Source organism: Aspergillus fumigatus, chromosome 8, assembly GCF_000002655.1.
Source record: "Aspergillus fumigatus Af293 chromosome 8, whole genome shotgun sequence".
NCBI classification, from domain to species: Eukaryota; Fungi; Ascomycota; class Eurotiomycetes; order Eurotiales; family Aspergillaceae; genus Aspergillus; species Aspergillus fumigatus.
In genome coordinates this window covers 1,186,414-1,210,168 of record NC_007201.1, presented here as the reverse complement: position 1 = coordinate 1,210,168, position 23,755 = coordinate 1,186,414, and the positions used below count along the sequence as shown (strand labels likewise).

Genomic DNA, 23,755 nt, shown 5'->3' with positions numbered 1-23,755 from the left:
TAAAAGGTAGAGGTCGCAAAGTTGTGCTGCAGTAATGTAGGCAGACATGTGTTATTCCCAACTGTATGGCTGCAAACGAAGGTCGGATACGATTCACATAATATGGACGACTGAGAGGACAAAGTAAACGGCAAACCCATTCATGAGCTAGGCCCTATTGTTATAGCCGTTATTTCTCTATTGAGTGAACTGTCGTTCAGTAAGGGTGCAAATTCGAGCCATTGAATCTGCTCCCTCCATGGCTCAGACAGCGGACCAAAACACGCGACGCCGTGGCACAGGTTGCTGCATGACGTCTCCCTGCGGAACACCGTGCATTATCTCCCCCATTTGCTTCTCCCTCTAGTCAGAACAACCACCCATCTTATCTGTACCAGACGGGTTCTTCTCTTGCGCATAATGCATGGAACGACATCTCCAACACCCTACAAACATGTATTGCCAGAAATGTCGGACACCACTGAAGCTGGATGGCTCCCTTGAGGCGCTCAATCCGGCGGCCTTTGACTTACTCGTCGGTAAAGCTCCAGCTGAATTCCCTATGGAAGAATCGTATACGTTCGCTAACTTTTCCATCGATAAATAGGTTCAACAGGCAGAACTTTTCCGGAAAACAACACCACATCCTCTACGCTACCTTCCTATCCCCCCGAAAGACGAGATCTCTACGACCGAGTCTCCAACCATGCTACGACGCCTCTATACAGAAGATCGATCCCAGCACCCCGGCCTACGGGCAGCGGCCGAAGAAACCCTCCCAGGCTGGGCCGGAGAGACAGCGGCAATATGTCGTTCGTCATGCTCACGGAGTCACAGGTCGGCCCACCCCACACCAGCTCGAACAACAACGGAGAAGGTCAGTCGTGGGCGAACAAAAGGCCGTCTGGCGTCCCGAACAGTGAACGGGAACCAGAAGAAGGTTCTTTCTCGGATCAAGTAGAGAGATCAAATCGGCTATTTGAAATCATATCAGCTCGCTCCGATATAGACCATCCGATTTGTGTCGAGTGCACGGAAATGCTTGTGGATGGGCTACAAAAACGGCTTGTGTCTGCCACCAAGGAGCGGGACGCTTACATATCATTCCTAAGGGATTTGAACTCTTCAGCACCCACAGCGGAGGAGATCGAGGCGGCTGAACAGTCGCTCAAGGAGACCCTCGCGGCGGAAGAGGCGGCATTTGAGGAGCTTGTCGCATTGGAGAAGGAAAAGGCCGCCCTGGACGAGGAAATCGCAGCTCTGGAGGAAGAGTCGCGACAGCTGGACCTCGAAGAGGAGAAGTTCTGGCGAGACCGGAACGCATTTGCGTTGACGCTGTCTGAATTTCAAAACGAACGCGATGCCCTGAATATGCGGTACGATCATGATTCACGCCAGCTGGAACGGCTACAACGTACCAATGTTTACAATGATGCCTTTTGTATTGGGCACGATGGCTACTTCGGGACTATCAACGGGCTGCGACTGGGTCGTCTGACCAATCCGTCGGTGGAGTGGCCAGAAATCAACGCAGCTTGGGGTCAGACGACACTATTGTTGGCTACTATCGCTGAGAAGTTGGGATTCCAGTTTCAGGGGTATCGACTGAAGCCAATGGGATCCATGTCACGGATTGAGAAGATTGAATATCCACGAACGTCACCAGCTCAGTCCGCGCTCGGTGGGGGGAACGCAGAGACCTCTCCGGCGGCAAAAATCACTACTCTCGATCTTTTCTCTTCTGGAGATCTCCCGCTCAATCTTCCTTGGCTTCACCGCCGGTTTGATGCAGGTATGGTTGCTTTCTTGGAATGTTTACGTCAGCTGGGAGAATTCGTGGAGAAGACTCCAGCACCTGCCTCGTCGACTCGTCGGGGTCACGGTAATGCTCCCGTAGCAGGGTTAAAACTCCCGTACGAGATCAAGCGGGATAAAATCGGCGATGCGAGCATCAAACTTGGTTTCAACCAAAACGACGAGACCTGGACGCGCGCGTGCAAGTACACGCTGACCTGTTGCAAATTCTTGCTAGCTCATGCAAGCAATGTTGCCAGTGCTGGATCCAGTAATTCCGCAGCTGTGGCCGCTGCAGCTGTCGCAGCGGGCGAACAGGCCCGACTCGCAACGGCCAGTCCGACTCGAAAGTAGGACCAACGTCATACGGGGCAACATGGGTGTACTGCATGCTGTGTAGCCTCAAGCAGCTCTTCCTACCTGATTCGCCTTCACACAAGCCAGTATCAAGCTGATGTCAAGGATCTCACTAGTAGATCCACCACGCAGCGCCGTCTACGGCCAATTACATGGGAGTTGCACTTGTGGCATTCCCTTCCAGCGCTCTGGCGCCAATCGGGAAGAACAAAAGTGTATCCGGACACAACCTGGTTGATTACGATTTGCGATGCAAGTAGTCTCATGGTTGCCTCGGTCCACCCCCTTAGGATCTGAATTCCGGCTGAGGCCTCGACTGGCTGGACTTGACGTTTGTCTCGCTCTGCGAGAGATGCGGATGGCAGTCTGTCACCCTTGCGTTGTGCCTCGTAGCACGACCATTGTGGTCTTTGTCTCATAGAAAAGGCATCGATCGACAGTACTTCGCAGTTTAATGACATTCCAGGCGGTGTCTATGCGGTCAAGAGGACAACGTCTTTGGCTTTTCCTCTTCTTGCTCGGCCATCAAGTGGTTCTGGTGCAGAAAGATGGTCCTCGGAAATACCTTCCTATGAACCGTGGGAAAGTAGATGACGACTCTAGATCTGCCAAAGCGGTAGCCGAGCATTTGCTGACAGGACGGTTTGCACGGTCCACAACGGCGTGTTGGAAGTTGATCCTTGTTGTATCATGGCAACCAGACCCCGTCGTATCGACTCGTGGTTAGTCGTTACGACTTACAAGCGAATGCCATATAAAGGGAACGGGAGATCGTCCATTAGCCCGGCGGCTGTGATGTTGACATGTTCCGTAACAACCTGGGAAGTGGAGGAGGCGCGACGCAATCTTATTCCGACCATTATAGGTGACAGGTGTCATGGAGTCTTGCATCGCCCTAGTAACAATATTACTGTACGCACTACGAAACCGCTTTTCGATTAGTCTAGCCAGACGACGGTCAAATCCCAGCGCATTGTTTCTTCTTTTCCTTGTCCCTCTTTGCGTCTCTTTGTCTCCAATCACATCCAATGTAACCCACCAAACGCCGGTGGGCCAATCGACGACGGTCGAAGTAGCAACTTCAAGATCAAAGAAACCAGACGGTCCGAAAGACCCTCATTCATTCTACTGATCCATGCTGCTGGGACTGTCAACCTTTTACTTATTATTGATGATTGATCATTAATGACCATACGCGTCAGCAAGGAATGGGTTGTTTCGGGCCGCTCCCGACACACGAGGTTATTTTTCTCTTTCTTTGTCAACCATCAGAAGTCGACTGTGTATCCACCTTGCATATTGGAATTTGCAAGGCCAATCTAGGCAGAGTATCATTCTCTGGCGAAACGGCGGGCGCTTGGAACCGAACTTTTGGCATGCAGTTCACCATAGTCTATCGCATTTGCCACCAGTTCGTTTTTTCAACCCATTTATGACGAAAGGGTGGATGATTCCGCCACGAATCAGCGTACGGGTTAGATATACTGAAAACGACAAGGTAGTATATGTCGATGAAAAGGGTCCTTTCTCCTTTTCAGCTTGGCCGCTGTTGACGTTGTGGCTGAGTACTGCTCGAGTCCAGGAGGGATATGTCATCTCAAGATTAAGCCGTCAAAGTAAGGGAGTGCTTCCCACCCATTTTTGGAGTAGTGCCGAGCTTGATGGATGCGAAATATGGTTTATGAGTGAACTCCGTACCTAGTCTCCTGTACTCGGTGACCGTTTTCTGTCTTCTGGCCAGTGTTGGTAGCGCCCCTTTGGATATCTGGAACTCACCACGGAGCAGTCCGTGCCTTGACCGGATACCCGTTCCACCTGGGAGTGTGCTGGAAGATGGAGAAGTGGGCAGCTTTGCCAACAATATTCTCTAGATCTAACCAATGAAAGCACGTCAGTAACCGTTCGTTTAAAGGTGATAATCTCCGGGTTTTGTGCGACGATGGTCCCATGGATGGTCCCATGGATGGTCCCATGGATGGTCCCATGGATGGACGGATGTATCAGTGTCGAAATATTGTGAGTAGCGCAAAGTACGAGTAGATATCGCTTCATAGTAGGAAGTACCTTATGGTAGGTTGATGGGACCGGACGGACACATCCGATCTGGTCCACCAGCATAACGCACCGCCGATTCTTTCCTAAAGAGGGGATAATCCACCCGAGCAAGGGTGCCTTACAGTCTTCAGGGCTTACTTCTTCAGGATAAATAACAAGACTCGACTATGAGATAGCTGTAAAGTATTACTTTCAGCTGAGAGCAGAGGAGAGGCGTAGCGACGTTAACTTGGTATTGCACCATCATCTTAGACAAATAATCAGCTGATAATCAGAGCACTGGAGTCATAGCTGGAGAGAGTTGTTGACTTAATACGGAGTCGCCAGGATTGAACTGGAGCTTAGACCTCTTCGCCATCATGTCATCAATCATGACTCGAGACAACTAGGCCGTGCCACCCCGATTTCAAATAAAACCTTGGAAGCTGAACAGACAATGCGAGAGTTCTCCTGTTCTTAATGAGCGCTTATTGTCCACTATCCTGTTATTCTCGCTGCTTTGCCCCATACCGGACTTTTGTGGCCTACCATTCCCAGGTACCTACATAGTACATACCTAATTAGCTGTGTCCTCATACATATGCTGGGGGTCATGGTACCCTCCATCCCAAGACTTTGCCAACAGGTGATGGGGCCCCAGGTTTCAGAGGCAAAAGTTAGGTCGCCAATTTGAAGTATTGACAGAATTTGTTCAGTCCGTTTCCCCGTCGATGACTTAATTCTTCCCAGTCATTTAATGAAGTCAAGTCGATCCTTGATCATACCCTACACGCACTGGAGTCACGTTAGTCCTGATGAAGTAGTAGCTGCATCGGATGGCATGTAAGCAATGGTACACCTGCAGGATTAGCGCAGGCGAACACAAAGTACGTAAAGAAGGCACGTAACTCATTCTTTACGGACGACAGAGGTACGGAGGATGAAGCATGAAGCACGAAGCGCGGTCAGGCGATCAGAATGACACTTTTAATCCCTGACCCGTACCTATATTGACAGTTGATCAATATGTACCTAGTTAGCATGGCAGTATGAATACCGAGAATATGGTACATTGTGCTTTTGTGAAAGAGGTCAAGCCCCTGGGACTTGACTTCACTTGACAAAGAACTTTGCAAGTTACCTGTTATTGAAAAGTTATGCTTGAAGAGGGCTAGATTATTTAGTGCTCTGTAGCTACGTGTGAACTAGAGAAGAGTGGGTATTGTCCGTTTATCCCCGTGTTCATCGTTATGAGCTGGTTTTGACTGACTCCATGGTACAACGAACTTGTCTCCCCACGCACACATTAGTTTTGTAAGGGAGGGAAATCCATGGAATAATTGGAAGTACTCCGTACGAAGTTACGATGTAATAAATGCGTACCTCTGTCAACAGCACCGGGGGATCACATCAAAAGTACACGGACCATCAGTACTATTAGCTACTGGCCGACCAATTGGCCCACTGGAGCAAGGATCGGGATATCCGCGGTCGTTCCAGCAGCAAGTGGCCGCAAAGGGCAAGCAGAGGTCCTTGCTAGTCGGCCTCATCGTCATTTCTCCCCTTGAGCAAAAAAGCCCATGAGCATTTCATCACTTATATATTATATATGAGATGTTGGCCTCAGGTTTGATTATGAAATTTTTTTTTTTCTTTTTGATTCCGGACCCTGCCTAATTAATCTATTTTCTGGACTACTCCGACATTTTTGCCCTTTGCTGTCCATCATCTGTTTGCTGTTCTGGTCTCTCGTTCAAGCCAAAGTACGGAGCACGACGACCAGCTAGGAAGTGCTAGCCCCGTACTTAGGCCGCCGGGTGGACACCCTTAGCCTCCTTTTGGCCCCGGGTTGTATCCTTCGTTTCGAACCTTTTTTCCCCTGTAGCCTCGTTGTATTCTCTATTATCTATTTTTCTTTTATTTACCTCCTTTTTTTTTATACCTGATCTACGGAGAACTGTGTACAATCACTGTCAGACAGTTGTTTTCTTTTTCCTCTTGGTTCAGTAGTAAGAAAACCTTTATCTAATTTGATATGTTCTATCTAGCATTAATAAGTATTCGAATGTTTATTATTATGTCGGTTATTATCCCAGATAGCTCAATTCCTCGAATTTTATAGAAGGATTTGCTGGCAGTTTTCTGTTGGAAGGGAAGCAGGAACAACGATGGCCCATAAAGAAACTGCTCGAAAATTGATTACTTTTATCATTATTGGATGCTAGCGAGGCTGCTAGCTACCACGTACTTACAGACAGACACAGACCACATGCTTTTACTTGCCTTTTACCCTGACTGCTGTCGTTTCTCGTGCAGTCGTCCTGAAGCAATTGCCCTCAGTTCTACTACCGACTGACTGGCCACTCGTTGCTGTCTGAGTAATAGACCGTTCCTTTGTCACTACGATATCTGCTGGGTCTCCTTGGGCTACTTTCACCCAACTGCGACTAGTGACTTCTGCATCTGAACCAGATTCAACTGACAACTACCTACAACTCCATACGGTTGTCTGGGACTACCTCACAGCCGCTTGTGCTGTAACAGGCAACTGAGAAATCGTCGATATTGTCGACTTTACAAGATACACTCCTCTACTACATAAGAAGTCTTTTTGTAATTCTATTGTGCCTCATTGCCCTTCTCTTCTCTATTTGGACCGCCATTTCCCCAACGTTTGTTTTCTTTTCACCCTTCTACAACTCATCGCCGTCTGCGCCGATCATCATCACCGGCTATCTCGCCCTCGTGAGCTCTAGAGTATGCCTACCAGAGTAGTTCTGGTGATTCGTTAATGATGGATGGTTCCATCGCCTCGTCATCCAACTTCTCTGCTTCCTCATCGTCTTCGTCCTCAGCAGTCTTTCGTCCCCGCAGGTCTGACGACTGGAATGAGTACCGTACGGTGATTGAGCGTCTTTATCGCGACCATCAGCTGAAACTAAGAGATGTGAAACGGATCATGGAACATGATTATAACTTCGTTGCATCGTACTGTCTTCCTTTCCCTCGTGTTCTTTCCCTTTTTTTTCTCTTCTCCCCTTGGTTTCCATTCCTGGTTGACCTGTGTTCACATCACATGAGCATCTCATGGAGTTGATCATGCCCTGTTTTTTCCCCCTCAAGATGAAGCGGCTTTTCTTGATCCCGTTCAACGAAAGCAAGAACAGGGAAATTATCTCTCCCCTTCTCGCATTTGCCTCGCTTGTACTTCTGTTTCTGGATTACCTATGGTGAACTGCATCCGATGGTTGAACTTCTTGCCTAACTTGGACTTCCCAGAGAAAAGCAATTCAAGGATCGTTTGGCGGCATGGCATGTCCGAAAGAACATCAAGGCCAAAGAAGTCCATGTGATGATCCGAAAGCAGCAAAAGCGAGCTGCTCGAGGCAAGCAAACCGCCTTTCGAGTCGGTGGTCAGGAAGTCGACTCCAAGCGCATCGCTCGCTTTGTCCGTAGGTACAGTGCTTCCTGGGACAACACTCGCAACGACACGCATCAGACAAGTCCTGAACCAGGTGCGTCCTCTTACGAATGTGGTTGGACAGACCCCACGTTGCTAATTCTGCTAGTAGATACCCCATCCGACATGAGTTGTTACACTCCCGAACCGGACGATCGATCTGCGGCCTTGTCCCCTCTACCAGAATCTCAATCGATGCACCGTGAGCAGCCCTCGTTTTGTTTGATCTGTTATTTGCTACCTCCGATTTCTCCTCGCAATTGATGCCAGAATTCTGATATAGCACATGTACCATCTTGAACCAAGTTGACAATATGCAACAGGTGAAAACAAAATTGATCCTCTTCAAAGTCCCGAAGTGGATGACAATCAATCTTTGTCGGTGGCTACTCTCAGTCCTACCTCGACACACCCTACACCAAAGCCAGTGGAAGACCTGACGACGACCGAAGACGTATGGGAGGCATTGGATTCATTTCAAGATCGTCTCTTAGCTCTCGACAAGAAGCTTGAGGAGAGCATGTCGAACTTTATTACACCCGGAGAAGAATGCTGAGAAAGCTACTAGCAGTCGCCTCGAGCTCGGAAGCCCGCAAGGACTTGATGATAGAATATAGGTCTCACAGGATTTCCCGCGGGGTTTGACACCAAGTGATCATGATGATCACCTTTTTTTTTCTCTCTCTCTTTTGACTATTAAGCACCCTATAGCATGTTACCCATCACTGCGTTTGCCCTTTCCGTGTAACACTCAATTCTGTCTCGTCCACTGTCATTTCTCCAGTATGGTTTCATAGACAACTATGGTTTGACTTGAGTGGGAGATGGTGCAGAGTAGGAGAGAAGTGAACCATTAAAGCTAGCGGCAACAGGAGCGGCTGGGTAGCTCAACGACCATTTATCTGCTGTCTCTTGCCTCGTCATGGCATCCAGTTGGAAGCCAACTTTACAGGACCCATCCCCTAAAGCGCGCTCTGGGTCCGTCGAAATCCATGGTCCATTTATCGCTCCACCCTGCTGCATATCAGGCGTGCTACATTCGAGAAGACGTCCCCAAAGTTGTTTGTTCCGCAAACAGCAGGTCCAGACAACTCCGACGGGAACCACTTGTATGGTGTCTCGCTTCCATGGATATTGTCAAATCCTGATCGTTCGGGGGTCTGTCATCTCATCAGGACCGTTCTTACTACAACCATTGGAGGTCTGAGAACGACAGAGACTCAGGGTGAAAGCCGACCCTGCCTGCGCCGATATACGAGTGTTTGAACGATACGTCGAGGTCACCAAAGATGATTATGGATGCATTCTGCAGAGACACTGCGGCTTGCCAGGATGATCCGCCCTGCGGCCAAAGGATATAATTGCGGGAACTGCAGGAACCCATGATGCTGCTGCTCCACATAAGACAGGTATTACACGAGGTACGCGGCAACCCTGAGCCCCTGTACGACAAACCTGGCGTGTGTCATGGGTGAAGCTGAGGCGGAGTAACCAATATTGAGACTGCTTAGGAAATCCATGTGCAACCACTATAGTGTAGAGAGTACTAGAAATGATCATCTCATCTAGCGTCAGTCACAATATCATTGGTAGACAAATACCTCTCTACCTTATCGTACAGACTGTTCCTAATCACAACACAGAAGTAAAAGCACTGGACAACAAATGCACCTGCATTTTCATCCATCATGGTGACCAAATTCGCAGATCCCAATCACAACAAAGGAACCAGTCTTCCAAACACACTCAGACAGTAACACTACACCAAACACAAGTACACCATACCACTAGCTCCATCCCAGCGCAAAGAGAAAGGAAACACCACCAACCAAACATCACGCTCGGAAAAAGATTCCGTGTTTAGTCCGTCCTAACCATACACCCACGCACTGCATAGCATACTACGGACAAAGACCCTCGTCGCCCCCGGACAACTTACCAGGATGGGCGACTATCACTTAACGTCCGCCAAGACCACAGGGCCGACGGGGATTGTTGGGTTAACTTAGACGGAGCTACAGCCTACAGCCTATGGAAGCTACCACGAAATCTACATTGTAGCCTCCAAGCCCCAAGTTTTGAGTTGACTGTCTCAAGCTGATGCAAAGTCTAAATGGATATAAAGTACGGGGCTATCCAGATCCCGTCCTGGATTCGGGGGCCTGGCGCATGACGTTCATATCAGACATGACGAGAGAGACAAGGCGCGAGGCTGGCTCTCAGATACTTTGCGTAGGATCCTTCGACTATCAAGATATCTAAGTACTGCCTACTTCTTACGGAGTAAGAATAGATTACCAGGTTCATGTCGAGCCTTCCTGTAGATAGAAGGATATATACTCCGGTGGGCTAGATAGGCCCGGGTTCAGGGTTCCGGGTCGTCGCTGATGGGGTCTTCTTCGTCTTCCTTCCGAGTGCAGACGGCGGATGGGATGGTGCGTAACGTTAACGACGATTCCCGTTGTTAGTGTGTGGATACACGACACGCGACACTCTCCTAGGCTCCTACAAGGGATGCGTGATGTAGTGGATAAGTGTGTTTCTTTGATGGATTTAGTTGGTCTGGAGTTTGGAGCCTGGATGGACTGCCTGTACGGAGAACCGGCCAACTGAAACCTAGGTCTGGAGGAGATGGGCCACGGTTTTCATTCACACACGCTGATCCATAATCATGATCATTGGGGGGTGTATCAGTTGGATCTGTTACGTCGGTGTCCCGGATTCATATCACTGCCAGACCTGGCCATACAGATATGGATGACGGATGGACGACTTGATTAACAAAGATACCTTCCTTTATAAACTGCGCATGGAGTACTTTTGCCACACCTAGTGTGTGATGAGACAGTCGAACTGCATGTCGGCGTATTGAGTAGATGTCATTGGATAAAGTATACACGGAATAAGAAGTAGATGGTATAGATAGGAACCCCTTCGCTCAAACGTAGGAACAGATAAAACGCAGAAAAAGAAAACATCCATGTCCAAGTGTACCCAAAAACAACAGTATCCTGTCGTCGTCGTTCAATTCTCCCAGAACTCATAAACCGTCACAAACATCGATGCATCGAGAATGACTGAGAGAAAGAGTGGGATACGTAAGCCAGAACAGGATATGCCGTCATATCTCTTGTTCATGGTTTGTCGTGATAATAATAAAGCTGATAAGGTGACGAGGAGATGTAATGGCACAGCTTATGAGTAGAATGCACTCTTCTGAAAGCTCTCCGGCGAGATGTCACCCATTTTCCCCTTCAGGACTGGCTTCTTCTCATCGCCGACCTGGCCCTTTTCAATGACCGATGCCATAGTATTGGTGCGGCTGCCCGCTTCGCTGCCGGAGGTGATAGCCTGCTGCGCAGGTCTTCGTTGGATGGTTTCGAGGTAAGGTCCTGGGAGGTAGCCAACACGGCCGTCCCGAGCGCGGCAGCGCCACCACTCAGATGCGTTGCCCATGGGGTCCGTCTTGCTGAGAACAGCGACAATGTCACCCTTCTTAACGGCCAGATCGATGCCAGCACTTTCCTGAGACTCGGGAGTGTAATCATACAAGACTCGGCAGAAATCAAGCTTCGATGGATCCAATGGCGCTTGCATGGGTTCCCCGTTTGGTCCTAGCATCATCTGCTTCCGTTGTTCCTCCTGTGAGCGCGCGAGGGCTTTAATGAGCTTGCCCATCAAGTAGGGGAGACCGAAGACGGCGATAAGGAACATGAAAAATGGCTTCTTCGAAGGCTTCGGAGGAGCAGGAGAGCCGTCTGGGAGCGTAGCAGGCGCCGAACGCCCATGCATAAAGGCCGCAAAGGCAGACGGGGTAAGAGAGGCAGCATCAGCTGGCGGAGGACGCCCCGTGATCTTCGCAATCAAAGTTCGAAACCATCTGATTATTGTGAAAATCCCCAAAGCGGACCCAAGCGTATTACGCAGATTGCCAAACTGCTCGGCAACAGAGACCATGGCTTTGAAGAAGTTAGCAATATTCCCCAAAAAAAAAAAAAAAAAAAAAAAAAAGGGCAATGATGACAGGAACATACCAAAAAAGGAGCTATGAGTCGCCATATATGTGCTCTCAAGCATCTGAGCAAACCCACCGAATGCACCCACAATACTTTCAATCATCTGAAAGGTAGCCTGCGTGCTCTGGCTGAACGAATTCGTCAAGCTGTTGGGGTCATTGGGGTCGCCAGGCATGCCGCCACCGTACATGCCTCCCATGCCGCCATACATACCCCCGTAGCCACCATAGCCTCCGTACATAGAGCCCATCGTACCGAAGCGGGGGTATGGCGACGAATATGCGCCATAGCCACCATAGCCGGTTCCATACGGCGTGGTACCGAACCGTGATGCGCCATAGGGGGAGTAGTTTGACGCTGTCCGGTTTACAACAGCGTTTAATGTGTCAGGGCGAGAAGGTAAGGAGGGAGCTGTAGAGGATGATGTTGTTGAGGTGGTTGCGGATACGGACGAGGTAGCGGTCGGCGGTGCCGCAGCGACGGCTGTTGGAGTCATGGTCGAACTACCGGCGGGGGACGCTGATAACACAGTGCCTGATGAAGCGAAGCAACAACGTTAGCGATCAAGCTCTCGATGATAGAGACAGCACAGAAAAAGTATACAACATCAGCGAGTCACCTACCACCGCCAGCAGTGCCTGCTCTCTCCCACGGTTTGGGTGGCGAAACCGACGCCATGGAGTTGCGGAGGGGAGAATTATTACCAGCCTCGCATTTGAGCCCAGCCAATAATTAGGTAACGAGTTTGACCTAGATGGCAAGTCTCTATATCGATATGAGGATGATGGTGGAAACGTGGATGCGCAGAAGAGAGGGGACGCAGGAGATGGTCAAGAGGAGATGGAGATGGGGGTGGACCCGTTTGGCTTGGAGGACAAATTTGCAGAGCCCATGTGGCCCGCAGATGCCGAGGCTGTCTGCTTTTGCCGACAAGAAACTCTTTCTAAGCCGGAGAACGCCGTGCCTATTCCATCATGATGAGGTTGGTTATAGATCGACACATATGATTTCTATCATCGCTTGCACAATAAATGTTACCATATATCATCACTTTCTTCCAGTGACTTGATTTTGATGTATGACCCCTGTTCTTGAGCCTCAAGCACAGCTGTTCCCTTATACCGAATACACTCCTACATTATATCGCCACAAAACCCAGCTGACCATTTGAAAGTAATTGAGATTTTTCCTCGTCGATTTGAGTAGATTTACCCATATGATACATGCGCTCCCGAACTCCCAAGATGCAACGCCGACTCTAGACGCCGCGAAACAAAATCAAACCCCCATTGTCTATACAGTTCGGCAGGCGCCGATGGTCATGATATGCATGGTCTGGTACGCTGGAATCGATTATAACTCGTCATGGCTGCGAATCTGGGGTCGTTGAGGAAGTCGAATTCTCCATGACCGCGGCGGCACAGGGAGACCCAGCCAGTAACTCCAGGCCCGGTTGGCTTCCAGGACGAAGATTTCCCATCTGCAAGACAGAATCAGCGGTCAGTCACTGTGGAGACGGACAGAAATCAGGAAAGCTTACAAAGTTTTCGGCAAATTCCACCAACTCTTCAGGACGTAGACGAATGTGTTCCACACCACCTCGAATTCAGCTGTAAAACTGTCCCAAGCAGTATCCGATTCCTTATACGGTCTCCTCTCCCATGGTAATCTTTCCGTCGCATATTTGAAATCGTCTTCGTCGTCTTCGTAATAGAACGTCGACCCTCCATCCTTGTAGAGGACCTTCGCTTTCCGACCGCCAGGATGTTGCTTCAACATGGGCGTTCCCGCCATGATAGCGAAAGTCTGGCCCTGTCCAAGATCCATGGCACGATGGAAGCTTCGTACAGCAGCCAAACTATGGGAAATGCGGCCCAGAGTGTTGATCAACGCGACCAGCTCAGTTCGCCGTAGTGGTGGATTTTCGCCATTCTTGGTCTCGTCGTAGTCGAACAGCACCTTCAGAGCCGTTCCATATCCGTTCACCTGGAGCTTGCCCCACAGTCGGCACTTATCACAGCCAACACAGTCCATCAATCTGCTCACGTTTCTAAAGCGATTGCGGAACTCTTCCTTCAAGCCGGGTGCGCTCGGGTCCTGGAACATGATATTTTCATCAAAGATTTGCGGCCGATCGGCGAGGATCGCAGTCAGCTGCGACACCTTCTCCTTGGTTTCCCTGTCCTGAAGGGGATCGCTTATGCAAAAGGTGTAATTTTGAAGGTGCTTCCGCAGCTTCGCCACCGCCCGCGAGACAAGCGCATAGTTGAAGTACAAGTTAGAAATGCGCTCTGGGTGGTCATGCAGACGCTCTTTGAAGCATTGCAAATTAGGGTGCCATTGTCCTGTGGTTTTGTTGAGATAATCCCAGCAGAGATGGGCCGTGATGGAGGCATGCATGCCGCTAATAACGCGATGAAAGACCCGCTTCTCAAGGCACTCATTGTCGAACGGCAACTGTTCGGACCGTTTCATCTCCTTTTGCAATACATTTCGGAAGTCGTTGACGGCCTGCAAGCCACCTAGAGAAGGGTGCGGGGAAAGTGCCATCTCCGGAGGCGACTTCAGGAAACAGTTCTCCCGATAAATGGTATCCCAGACCATATGGGCTCCTGGACCTGCGTAGCCCGTGAATCGTTCCGGATTGTCTACCAGACTGACGTAGTCACCTTTACCACTGGCCCCTTCGTCTTCCGGTACACAGTAATCGCGCTCATCGCACTCGTCGTCGTATTCGACCACACAGCTTTCCCCGACGTTTGCGCCGAGTTCGCCTTGAAGCGGTTTGTCACTGGGCCGTTCCTTTTGAAGTTTGCGGCCGGGATGGCCGGCTTTAGGACCTTCCAATTTGCTCAGTTCCTCCGCGCGCCACGTCAACGGGATATCCTCCTCTGACTCTATTGTATTGACGGAACAGGCGATATTGCCACACATGCTGTTGGCATCGTCCCAGAACGGGCATTGCTTGTTGAATAAATTTAGGCGATAGTATGAAAAAAAATCCGTCTCTTGCGTGATCGATTGGAGAAGGCTGTAAATCTGATCGTTGAGAGAATCAATGGTGACGTAGGAAACACAGGCATCGGAGACGGTGGCGGAGGGATCAATCTGGACAAAGACGTAGTCAGAAACAGTCCTAGAAGTATTCTTGGTAATAGAAGCCACCAACCGCGCAAACAGAGTGGTCATATCGCTGTTCGTCCTGCGCATTTGCAAACCTCAAAAAGGCGAACACTGCCAGGTAGAAGACCCTGGCTGCGGAGCGCATTTTGCGATCAAGTTCTCAGAAATGCATATACTAGTAATGTGTTTATTAGATCAAGAGGAGTGATGAAGTCAATAGTCGGCTTGTTGTCCTTCACATGAAAACAGACAAGTGGGCCTGTCGAGGATTATCAATCAAAGCAAAGACGGAGCCAAGGAGACTGGAAGACCATGCAATAGCAAAGGGACAAGAGGATATTGGTGCAATGTAAAGAGTTTGGAAGAGGAGTAAAAGAGAAATGCAATCTATATTGTGGGGTCTATTTATACAGCGTGGTATGTTTGAAGTCCTCAATAAGACTATTCAGAAGGACAAGGTGGCCTTCATCGTAGTAGTAATCGGATGATGATCGCCAAGACGGCTATGGAATGCGCGCCGCATTTCAGGTGGTTTCATTTGAACACTACCGATATCTCCATTGGTCGAGTCATTTTTTGTCATTTTTTAATTACATGGTAAGGCGTCAAGATCATGCCATTCCGGAACATCGCTATTTATCAAACGTCAAACGAACAAAGAGGACAGCTGTGTAAATTGACCTATATGTCTTATCCTATGGACAGACACTACTACATGCCTGCACTCAGAGGAAACGACGACGAACACATCATCTACTGCAACCTCTCGTCCCCCTCGAGGTCGTGTCCTTCGACCATCTCTCTAATCCTCTCATCCCGACTCTCAATCAGATCCTCTCCCGCCTGATCCGACGACTGATCCAGCAGCTTCTCAAAGCCAAGAGTCTTAGCAGCAAACTCAAAGATCATCTTTTCCACTTCAGTGGAATGTCTCGTGAGTCCATGGTCGTTCCCGGGAAGCAGTCTAATCTCGCGGGGCCCTGTATTTCCGTACTCCCTATACAGGGTCTCCGAGCACGCCGGCGAAAGCACCTTGTCATCGGTCCCATGCAGCAAGAGCACCGGTCGTGGACTCAAATCTCTTGATCCCCACTGTATTCGCAGTCTGAGAGGCAACGGTAGCCACGCCGCGGACGCGGTCATCCTGAGCTGCGACAGTGAAGCAGGGACTTCCGCCGAAGGACCAGCCGATGAGGACGAAGGTCGTTGAATTGAAGTGCTCGCGCAGGTAGGTGAAAGAGGCTACGATGTCGGCGGAACAATACTCCGTCCTCGCAGGTCTTCTGTAGTCAAGTCTGATAGACGGGATACCGAGTAGAAGGGCCAGCTTGTCTGCGATCGACGGGTAAATACCTAGTTACACAGTACACTGCAGTTAATTGCCGATCTCCCGCAGATTGAAGGATCAAACAGCGTTGGCAAAGATAAGATACTCCCAGGGCCGCTAACTCCACCGCCTGCACCACTGACCAATACAACGGCTGATCCCTTGGATTCGTTGAAGTTGTAGCTGCGAGGTTCGTGTAGAATGGCCGGTGCGTCATGATCGAGCGGATCGTTGACGCGGATGTTGACATGTCTCGCGATTGAAGGTTTGGTGGCCCTCTTCTCAACTTTGGGCGGGTGCACAGGTCTCAGGGTAAGCGGAGAGTGGGCTCGAACTTCAGCCATGGCTTCGTCAGAAAACCCTAGGTGTCGCTGTAGATGTGGTAGTGAAGAATGCGACCGATATTGAAGGTTGGATCTCATGCAGCAAAACATACTCATATCTTCTCTGCCTGGAGGCAAACAAACACCGTATCATTTATGTAACAGTCGCCATGCTGCTAGGATTTGGGGCAATTTGATATCAGGATGAATAGAACATGACGCAACAGCTATATAAGCTGCTCACCAGGAGGCAACAGACACTGGTGGCAAGTATAGGCTTATAGAGCGCTGTGACCGCGCATTACCAATTTGGAAAGTCAATATTTGACCAAATCTACATGCCTAGGCTAAGCACATGGCTGTCAATTGAATTCTAGAAAGAGTGGGAGGGGTGAAAGAGGGACTTCAATCCAATGTTTGATTGATGGAAGATGATTGAGCGTGCCTTGCATTCTAGTAGTGCAGGCGTAATATTACCCAAAACTATATCCCACAGAGCCTTTAAGTCCTGTTGTGACCGACTCCAATACTGCCACCACATATAGCAAGAGTTACATACATGAAGGGAAAAAAGCTCATGCAGGCATAAAAAAACCCTTGTTACATGATTCCAAATTGCGCCCAAAAGTCCGGGTATCTCTTCCAAATTCCTGAGTTCCCGCTCCTAAAAGCCCTCGTCTCATGAAGTGCACCAATCTATAGGGTATATAGTCGTAATAGCGTAGGTGTCGTGTCGTATATATTTCGAGTCGTGATCTCATAAAGCAGGTCGAGAAGTCATTCAGACATATTCTTGATTGGCGGCACCAAGCATATAGCTCCGCATTTGCAATGGGGAAGACTGAGCCTGTTAGGTGACAAAATTGTACACCGCTGGCAGGATCTTGATTGTTGCGGTGGTGAAGAGTTGTGCGTTCAATGATAGTGGTAGCAATCTGCGGGAAAGCTGTATTGTTCAACGCTCAGGTGGTCTTATTGCGCTTCCAACCGCGGCAATGACGATTGAATGCTCTGCGGATAATTTCGAATGGCTTTGGAAGCGGACTGTTGTAGAAAGGGTCATTTCTGAAGTCTTCTTCAGTGAATCTCTAATAGATCGATCAGTCTCCGGAATTTCATTACGAATGAACATTGGAATGACTTACCAAGCCTGGGAAACGAACGAAATTGCCATAGTCATTCATCATGTTGGTTCCTTCCTCATACTCGTAGGTTCGACCTTCCCTGTCTGTAGTTCCAGGAGGATAGAATGCGACTCCATCTAACGGGCGATGGCTGTTGAGACAATCGGCAATCTTGTCCTCTGGGGTAGCCTTGAGAGCCTCCTTGTTGGAGTCTTCGAGAGCTGCAATCGGGCTAGTTTTGGCGTCATGATTTCTTTCCGCATAGACGGCGTCATATGGGCTCTCATGGTGGTAATGGAAGACACCTGCATTGTCCAGGCGATCAATGACATCTGGAGTAACGAGAAACGAACCTCGTCGGTATCTGCTGCGATGGCGGTTGCCTTGAGTGCTCTGCTGAGCGTACGTAGGGTGATATGTGTTCCGTCTTCTCCTTGGCTCTACTGGCTGGTGCTCAAGTTCGCCAGACCAGTAGATAGAAGGCACAGAAGGCGAGCGTTCTAAAGTGACAGTGTTAAGAGTCGGAGTAGATGAAGAGAGAGAAGGTGTAGGAGAAGGAGAGATATAGCGAAGGAAGGGATTGTCGCTCCCCGACTCCATGGCCATATCGACGTTCACAGGATAATGACTAGGTTGATTCCAACGAGAAGGATACGAAGCCATATACATAGAGTCGCCGGAGGACATCATGACTGTTCGACCTTGAATGGATGATCGAGAAGTGCTCAGGGAAAAGAGACTCCTCTGGCTAATAATCTCTGGAATCCCCTCCCTTGGACAAAGACGCAGTTGTCAAATAGTAGCTCTGCGCTATCGACTGCAAGCTTACAGATCTTACCGAATACTTTCTGATGAAGTGGGGCTGACTGTCCGATTTGGGGTCTGAAAATGCGATCAAGCAAAATGGCGATGTTTCTGAGCAAAGAAAAGATGATTGTCGACATTTATAAGCTCAAAAGAAAAGGTACCAGAAGCACGTTCGAGAGAGGAATTAGAAGAAGGAGGAAGATCACTCAGAAACAGTAGAGAAAAGACTGTCTACAAAATGTACGACCAAAGAGTGACGTGACTGACTTGCGTATACATAGGATATACCCAAGGGTCCTGGGGGCTTATCGATAAGTGGTCCACCCCTCCCTCTTGGGCTTAGTGATTGCCGTTCATACCTTATTGGCTTAGTGCATGGGTCTTGCCGAATGACTAGACCCATTCGGTTACATCGGCCACGGGACTCGATGATGACACTAATGGGTCAAGCCCAAGAACCTGTGGAAAACTCGCCTCAGAAGGCTTCCGGCCGCCCCGTCGATCCATGGATTATGATGGACATTACGTTCGAGTGCCTGAATATGACTCAATGATCTCCTGTCAGTGAACATGCCCTGTAACGTTGTTTGGTCAGCATAAGACAGCCACAAGGTTCTGTTCTGTATGTCCTTCGTATTCAGCTGAAACAAAGTATCTACTCCGTAAGCAATCCATTGCTGAGGGGCTAATATGCTTCCTTTAGATTTATATTACAAAGATTAAGCTCATCATTAGGTTGGAAGACTTCGGAGCGCACTACTAACTACCAAGGCCCATTTGTAGTCTAGGCAAAGTGCAAAACTAAGTCGAAGCATAGAAACAGAGCACCCTTCCATCACTGTTACAATCAGTAGATAAAAGTTGTCGTCGGACCTGCTTACAAGATCGGTCTAGCCTTCAGAGAGTCGCGGCCATAAGAGCGTCATGGATTGTGGAAAAATCTGCAATGCTTCGATGTCAGTGCTACCTTTATGGCATTTACCCCACACTCTATGACACGGCCTCCCTCGTTCTAGAACAAGTCACTTAAATATGAACCCTGATCAAGAAGCTTTATAGCCGATGGGGACAACGGCACATCTACTTTCAATAGTGCATTCACTTGCACCAAATGCAATTCTTCTTTATTCCCTACTGATTAGGCTCATTTTGTTCCACACTTCGACCACCAAAAGCTTCGCCTAATACACCTTGATAACAGTCTACTCCGTAACTTAAGAAATAAGCATAGAGATGATTGTGATTACAATCGAGCCTTTCGATGGGAGCAATAAAGCTACTAGCTTAAAAGTAACTTGGTTAGTGACGGCGGGTTATAGGTAAAGGTAGGTTACTGGTAAGAAACAGTAATTCCATGACAGTAAGTTTACACTTTCTCCTCTTCAACGCTCTTCTTGGCTCAATTTCTACCTTACCCATTGCCATGATGGCTTTGGTGCAATACTCTGGTACTGAGTCAGATACAGAAGAGAGTGAGGAGAAACCACCCAGACCAGCAAAGAAGTCCCGTCACAACAGTTCATCCGTCGATGATCGAGTGTCATCTCTACCCCCACTACCGACTGCATTTCGTGATCTGTATGCCTCCAGCACTCGCGTGAGTGTACGAGACGACCCGAGCCTTCATGGAGGCCGTAAGCGTGTCATTCCCCATGTTGAAGGGAACTGGCCCACCCATATATACCTAGAGTGTGAGTTTTCTTGCCCAAAATTCACCGATAGGGACTGAATTCGATAGGGTATCCGTCGAAAGCAGAACTCACTGTCTTGGATGGTATATTATCACAAGTCGAAGTCAAGCTGGGGGGAGATGCAGGAGAGATCCATAGCTTATTAAGAAGCGATCTGGGTGTACAACTTCCGCTTCATATCAGTCTCTCCAGACCAGTAGTTCTTCGCACTGAACAGAGACAGCCTTTCATGGATATGTTTCAAACGGCTCTTCAAGAATCTGTAGTTCCAGCGTGAGTATTGAGCGCTTCTCCCATCGAAAGTCGGATTGCTAACGGATTGTCCAGATTCTCTGTCAGCCCTTGCAGTCTTGACTGGGTCTCTAATTACGAAAGGACGCGGTGGTTCCTTGTCCTACGGGTGACAAAGCCCACAAACGATAACTTGAACCGTCTCCTCAGCCTGTCAAACCGCTCCTTAGCTCACTTTGGTCAACCATCGCTGTATGCGGGTAACCCGGCTAGCCCAGTTCACAGACTTGGACGACATGAAAATATCAAACCGCATACACAGCCCGAAGAGCTTTCTCACTGTTTCCATGTCTCCCTCGCTTGGAGCTTGATAGAACCAACAACTGAGCAGAAGGAGAGGATTGATGCTGTAGATATTCGCCGCTTACGAATTCTGAGCATTCACTTTGACTGTGTGAAGGTCAAAATTGGGAACAACATCTCAAGCATACCCCTTTCGACTGTACAAAGTTTTTCTGTGATATAGCAGAACCGTTAATTGGTGAAATCGAATGACATATACTTAGCCCCCTTTAAGAGGAAAAATGATTACAGCTCCTTAATTTATTTCATTGGTCTGTCAAGGTTATTGTACTTGGCGAGCCCTGAGCTGCATAAAGTGGCTCTAAATGTACCTACCGAGCAAGAGAACTTCGGGCGCCATGACTGCTGCCTTTCTCGTTGTTAGTAGGTAGCAGTGCTGCGCTGAGGCTGCGCGACCTTTGTCCAAGGTGATCGATCGCCTTCACCACCTCCTTTCCCGTATGTCGCAGAGACCATGACGCTAGCCCCTGCCTGCAGAAGCTTCGAGAGGGAAACCCAGACTTAAAACTAGTTCAGCACATTATATCCTCATCATCGTGCACGTCCAGCTCGCGGGTATTCAATTTCTTCTCGAATTCTATAGCCAAGCGATAACAGACTTCAGAGGTTAATGATGCTTTGAAGGCTACTAAAGTCGCCAGCCAGCTTGGGATCTGCTGTCCTAACATATAAAAGATAATCAAAAGTATGCTAATACTATTAGTCTATTATAGATCAGGTCAAGGGAACTACATCGGATGTCGCCTAGAAGGAACTAGGCTAGTCTTTAATATTCAAGCCTAGTCTGCAGCTTCGCAGCTCTATAGAGATTCTTTAGTCACCTCAGTGCCAGATTACTTAAAACAGGTGAAGAAAAGTCTTTCTAGCTAGAAGATCACTGCAGTCTTCTAGTAAATTCTAGCCTGGCTAAAATTACCTATTTCTTCTGATTTCGAGTGAACTTCATACCTACCTATGCAGTGAACAATGCAAGATTTGAAATTCTGGAAAGAGGTAGTCCCCTCAAGATACTGAACTTCAACGCAGTTTATTTTCGTTCTTAGTGTTCTAAGTTCAGGTATCTATGTAACGCACCAGGCGGTGTACTTTGCAATACGATACCGTACCATAGTAAGACTGGGCCGAGCTGCGCTCACGCTAACTCACCATCCTCCCTCATCCTCCTTTTAAGCTCAAGCACTCCTGAAAATCAAGAGGTTTCCTTGCGGCGCATGCCCCCGGGCCACAATGCCGAGTCTACAGATACCATCCGTCACAATAGTGAGTTTTTCTTAGGTGATGACGTGCATACGACAAAGCTCATGATCACCATAAATCCAGGAAGATTTGCAAACCTTTCAAGCGAAACATTTTCCCAGTAGCCAGCAAGTCACATCGCTTGACTACATCTATGGCGAGACTGTAGATGATGACATTGACGATGATGATGATGGCCTTGGCTATTACCCAGATGGCGTGAAGCGTACTCTCACGGACGAGCAGATCCGCATCTTCAGACATAGTGAAATCCACTCGTTACTTCGCCAGAAACAACTGCGAGAAGAGGAGCTAGCTGAGGTGGCCCGTGAATCAACGCCTGTGAGACAAGCTGCTGGGGGTATTGCTGAAGGGCAAGAGGACAGGCCCTCTAGTATTCCGGGCAGTCAGCAGGAGAAGATACCCAATGCGAAAGAGGGCAGTGGCTTGGAATCGCATGAGGCAAAGGATTCGTCGATAACGAAGCGGGCAGATGAGGCAGGCTCACAAGAAAGACTTGATTATGATGACGATGCTACCGTGCAGCGGGAAGCCCATGCTCGTGGTCCAAACTTTGCTGGACGCAGAATCATATCCTATGAGGATTGAGGATTTTCTGCGTCGACGATCAGTCATATGACATTCTGCAGCGGCTGCCCTTCCGCCTTGACCTTTCTCATGCCGGATTTCTTGTTGGTCATCTTTCTGGCAATAAATTGGAGACTGCTTAGCCCAAAACGCGTGAGTGCTCCCTTTTGCGCATACTCGCTTTCTTTTCCGTGATGAAATTTATGTATCAGTCATCCTTAGTCGGACTGTCATACCATCTTCGGTTGTGTAAGACTCTGACGACTTTAATCTTCTCTCTGACATTAGTATTTGGCGCCAGTTCTGCATGTTATCGTTGTTAAAGCCATCACACTAATTGTCCGAATCATTTAGAACTTGACCGATCGTTTGGAGAGCAAAAGCGGAATATTGGCAAGCAATCTCTTGCCCGAGTCTACTCGATGAGCGGGATCGCTTTGGGGGGCTACAAGGAGCTTGCAATGATCCTGACCGTTCAGCTGTCAGGCAGCAATACAGTTCTGCCTGGGCAACCACTGAGTTGGCGGTCAACACCGTTAACGAGTAGGCGTCGCAAGCAACGCCGCGGCGGCTGCAAGACGTGATATTCGGGCTAGACTAGAACATAGCAGCCTTTTTCAGTCTGGTTGTGGTTGGACCTGACGCCACACAGGCACTCCGTCTGAGGTTTTGTTGGGCCACTACGGTTTGATACAGATATTTGACACATCCCGAGGAACTGTACAATCAGATGAATGGGGGTGTTCTGACCTGTGAGTCTTCGACCTCTTGCGGATCGTGGGCTGCATACATTGGAAGGTCGGAGAGGTCGCGATCTATGTAACAGTCCGAAAATCTGCTGAATTTGCCGCGATCTCAACTCTGCGCAGATACCACCTACAGACTAATCCAGTGGTGATCGAGTCGGTGAGCATATATAGGCGAGAAATCCATAAAGACAATGTCAACCGGATCATTCCATTTGTTTAGCTTTTGCACTTGCTCTCAGTGTATTTTGACATCCGGTAGTAGATGCTAGCACGTATCTCACCATTACTGTTTCATTCCGGAGAGGGATGCGCTAGGATAGATTGTGCTGTGTATATCAATGCAAAACGCTGCTGGTGTTACATCGGTATTATGTAGACTGCATGCAGCGTGCGAGCTGGATGGGGCATTGCTCTGTGGAACTGTTTCTTTTTGGTAACTATTGCTAAGGCCAACTTTTTTTTCTGTTGACCCGGAGCCAGTCGACAGATCATCAGCCATGACTAGTGACTGCATTGCATCATGGACGCGTTCCCTTATCCCAACAATGAAACG

The 23,755-nt window shown here is 48.8% G+C and overlaps 8 protein-coding genes across 8 annotated transcripts; 4 read left to right on the top strand and 4 right to left on the bottom strand.

Annotated features, from left to right (window-relative positions):
• Positions 1-786: 786 nt before the first annotated feature.
• Positions 787-2,127, top strand: AFUA_8G05170 (beclin 1; the record flags this gene model as incomplete). Its single annotated transcript, XM_742228.1, has 1 exon — positions 787-2,127. The coding sequence occupies one exon, from the start codon at positions 787-789 to the stop codon at positions 2,125-2,127; it is 1,341 nt and encodes a 446-aa protein (XP_747321.1).
• A 4,074-nt stretch (positions 2,128-6,201) lies between these two features.
• On the top strand, positions 6,202-9,281 carry AFUA_8G05165 (Clr5 domain-containing protein). Its single transcript, XM_077805318.1, has 4 exons — positions 6,202-7,152; positions 7,444-7,679; positions 7,737-7,826; positions 7,948-9,281. Exons 1-4 carry the CDS (start codon positions 6,956-6,958, stop codon positions 8,178-8,180), a joined length of 756 nt encoding a protein of 251 aa, XP_077661445.1. The 5' UTR covers positions 6,202-6,955; the 3' UTR covers positions 8,181-9,281.
• A 1,538-nt stretch (positions 9,282-10,819) lies between these two features.
• On the bottom strand, positions 10,820-12,318 carry pex13 (peroxin PEX13; the record flags this gene model as incomplete). Its single annotated transcript, XM_742227.1, has 3 exons — positions 10,820-11,583; positions 11,659-12,174; positions 12,264-12,318. 3 exons carry the CDS (start codon positions 12,316-12,318, stop codon positions 10,820-10,822), a joined length of 1,335 nt encoding a protein of 444 aa, XP_747320.1.
• Positions 12,319-12,993: 675 nt separating this feature from the next.
• On the bottom strand, positions 12,994-14,850 carry AFUA_8G05140 (ER oxidoreductin; the record flags this gene model as incomplete). The annotated part of the gene is made up of 2 exons (XM_742226.1): positions 12,994-13,120; positions 13,181-14,850. 2 exons carry the CDS (start codon positions 14,848-14,850, stop codon positions 12,994-12,996), a joined length of 1,797 nt encoding a protein of 598 aa, XP_747319.1.
• A 949-nt stretch (positions 14,851-15,799) lies between these two features.
• AFUA_8G05130 (uncharacterized protein) lies at positions 15,800-16,434 on the bottom strand (the record flags this gene model as incomplete). The annotated part of the gene is made up of 2 exons (XM_742225.1): positions 15,800-16,116; positions 16,197-16,434. The coding sequence occupies 2 exons, from the start codon at positions 16,432-16,434 to the stop codon at positions 15,800-15,802; spliced, it is 555 nt and encodes a 184-aa protein (XP_747318.1).
• Positions 16,435-16,839: 405 nt separating this feature from the next.
• Positions 16,840-18,602, bottom strand: AFUA_8G05120 (uncharacterized protein). Its single transcript, XM_742224.2, has 2 exons — positions 17,559-18,602; positions 16,840-17,501 (listed from the first exon to the last, which is right to left on the bottom strand). The coding sequence occupies exons 1-2, from the start codon at positions 18,225-18,227 to the stop codon at positions 17,376-17,378; spliced, it is 795 nt and encodes a 264-aa protein (XP_747317.1). The 5' UTR covers positions 18,228-18,602; the 3' UTR covers positions 16,840-17,375.
• A 675-nt stretch (positions 18,603-19,277) lies between these two features.
• AFUA_8G05110 (HVSL domain-containing protein) lies at positions 19,278-21,374 on the top strand. Its single transcript, XM_742223.2, has 3 exons — positions 19,278-20,035; positions 20,083-20,308; positions 20,363-21,374. The coding sequence occupies exons 1-3, from the start codon at positions 19,699-19,701 to the stop codon at positions 20,790-20,792; spliced, it is 993 nt and encodes a 330-aa protein (XP_747316.2). The 5' UTR covers positions 19,278-19,698; the 3' UTR covers positions 20,793-21,374.
• A 152-nt stretch (positions 21,375-21,526) lies between these two features.
• On the top strand, positions 21,527-23,485 carry AFUA_8G05100 (DUF3807 domain-containing protein). The gene is made up of 3 exons (XM_742222.2): positions 21,527-21,889; positions 21,950-22,606; positions 22,808-23,485. The coding sequence occupies exons 1-2, from the start codon at positions 21,857-21,859 to the stop codon at positions 22,472-22,474; spliced, it is 558 nt and encodes a 185-aa protein (XP_747315.1). The 5' UTR covers positions 21,527-21,856; the 3' UTR covers positions 22,475-22,606; positions 22,808-23,485.
• The last annotated feature ends 270 nt before the right edge of the window (positions 23,486-23,755 follow it).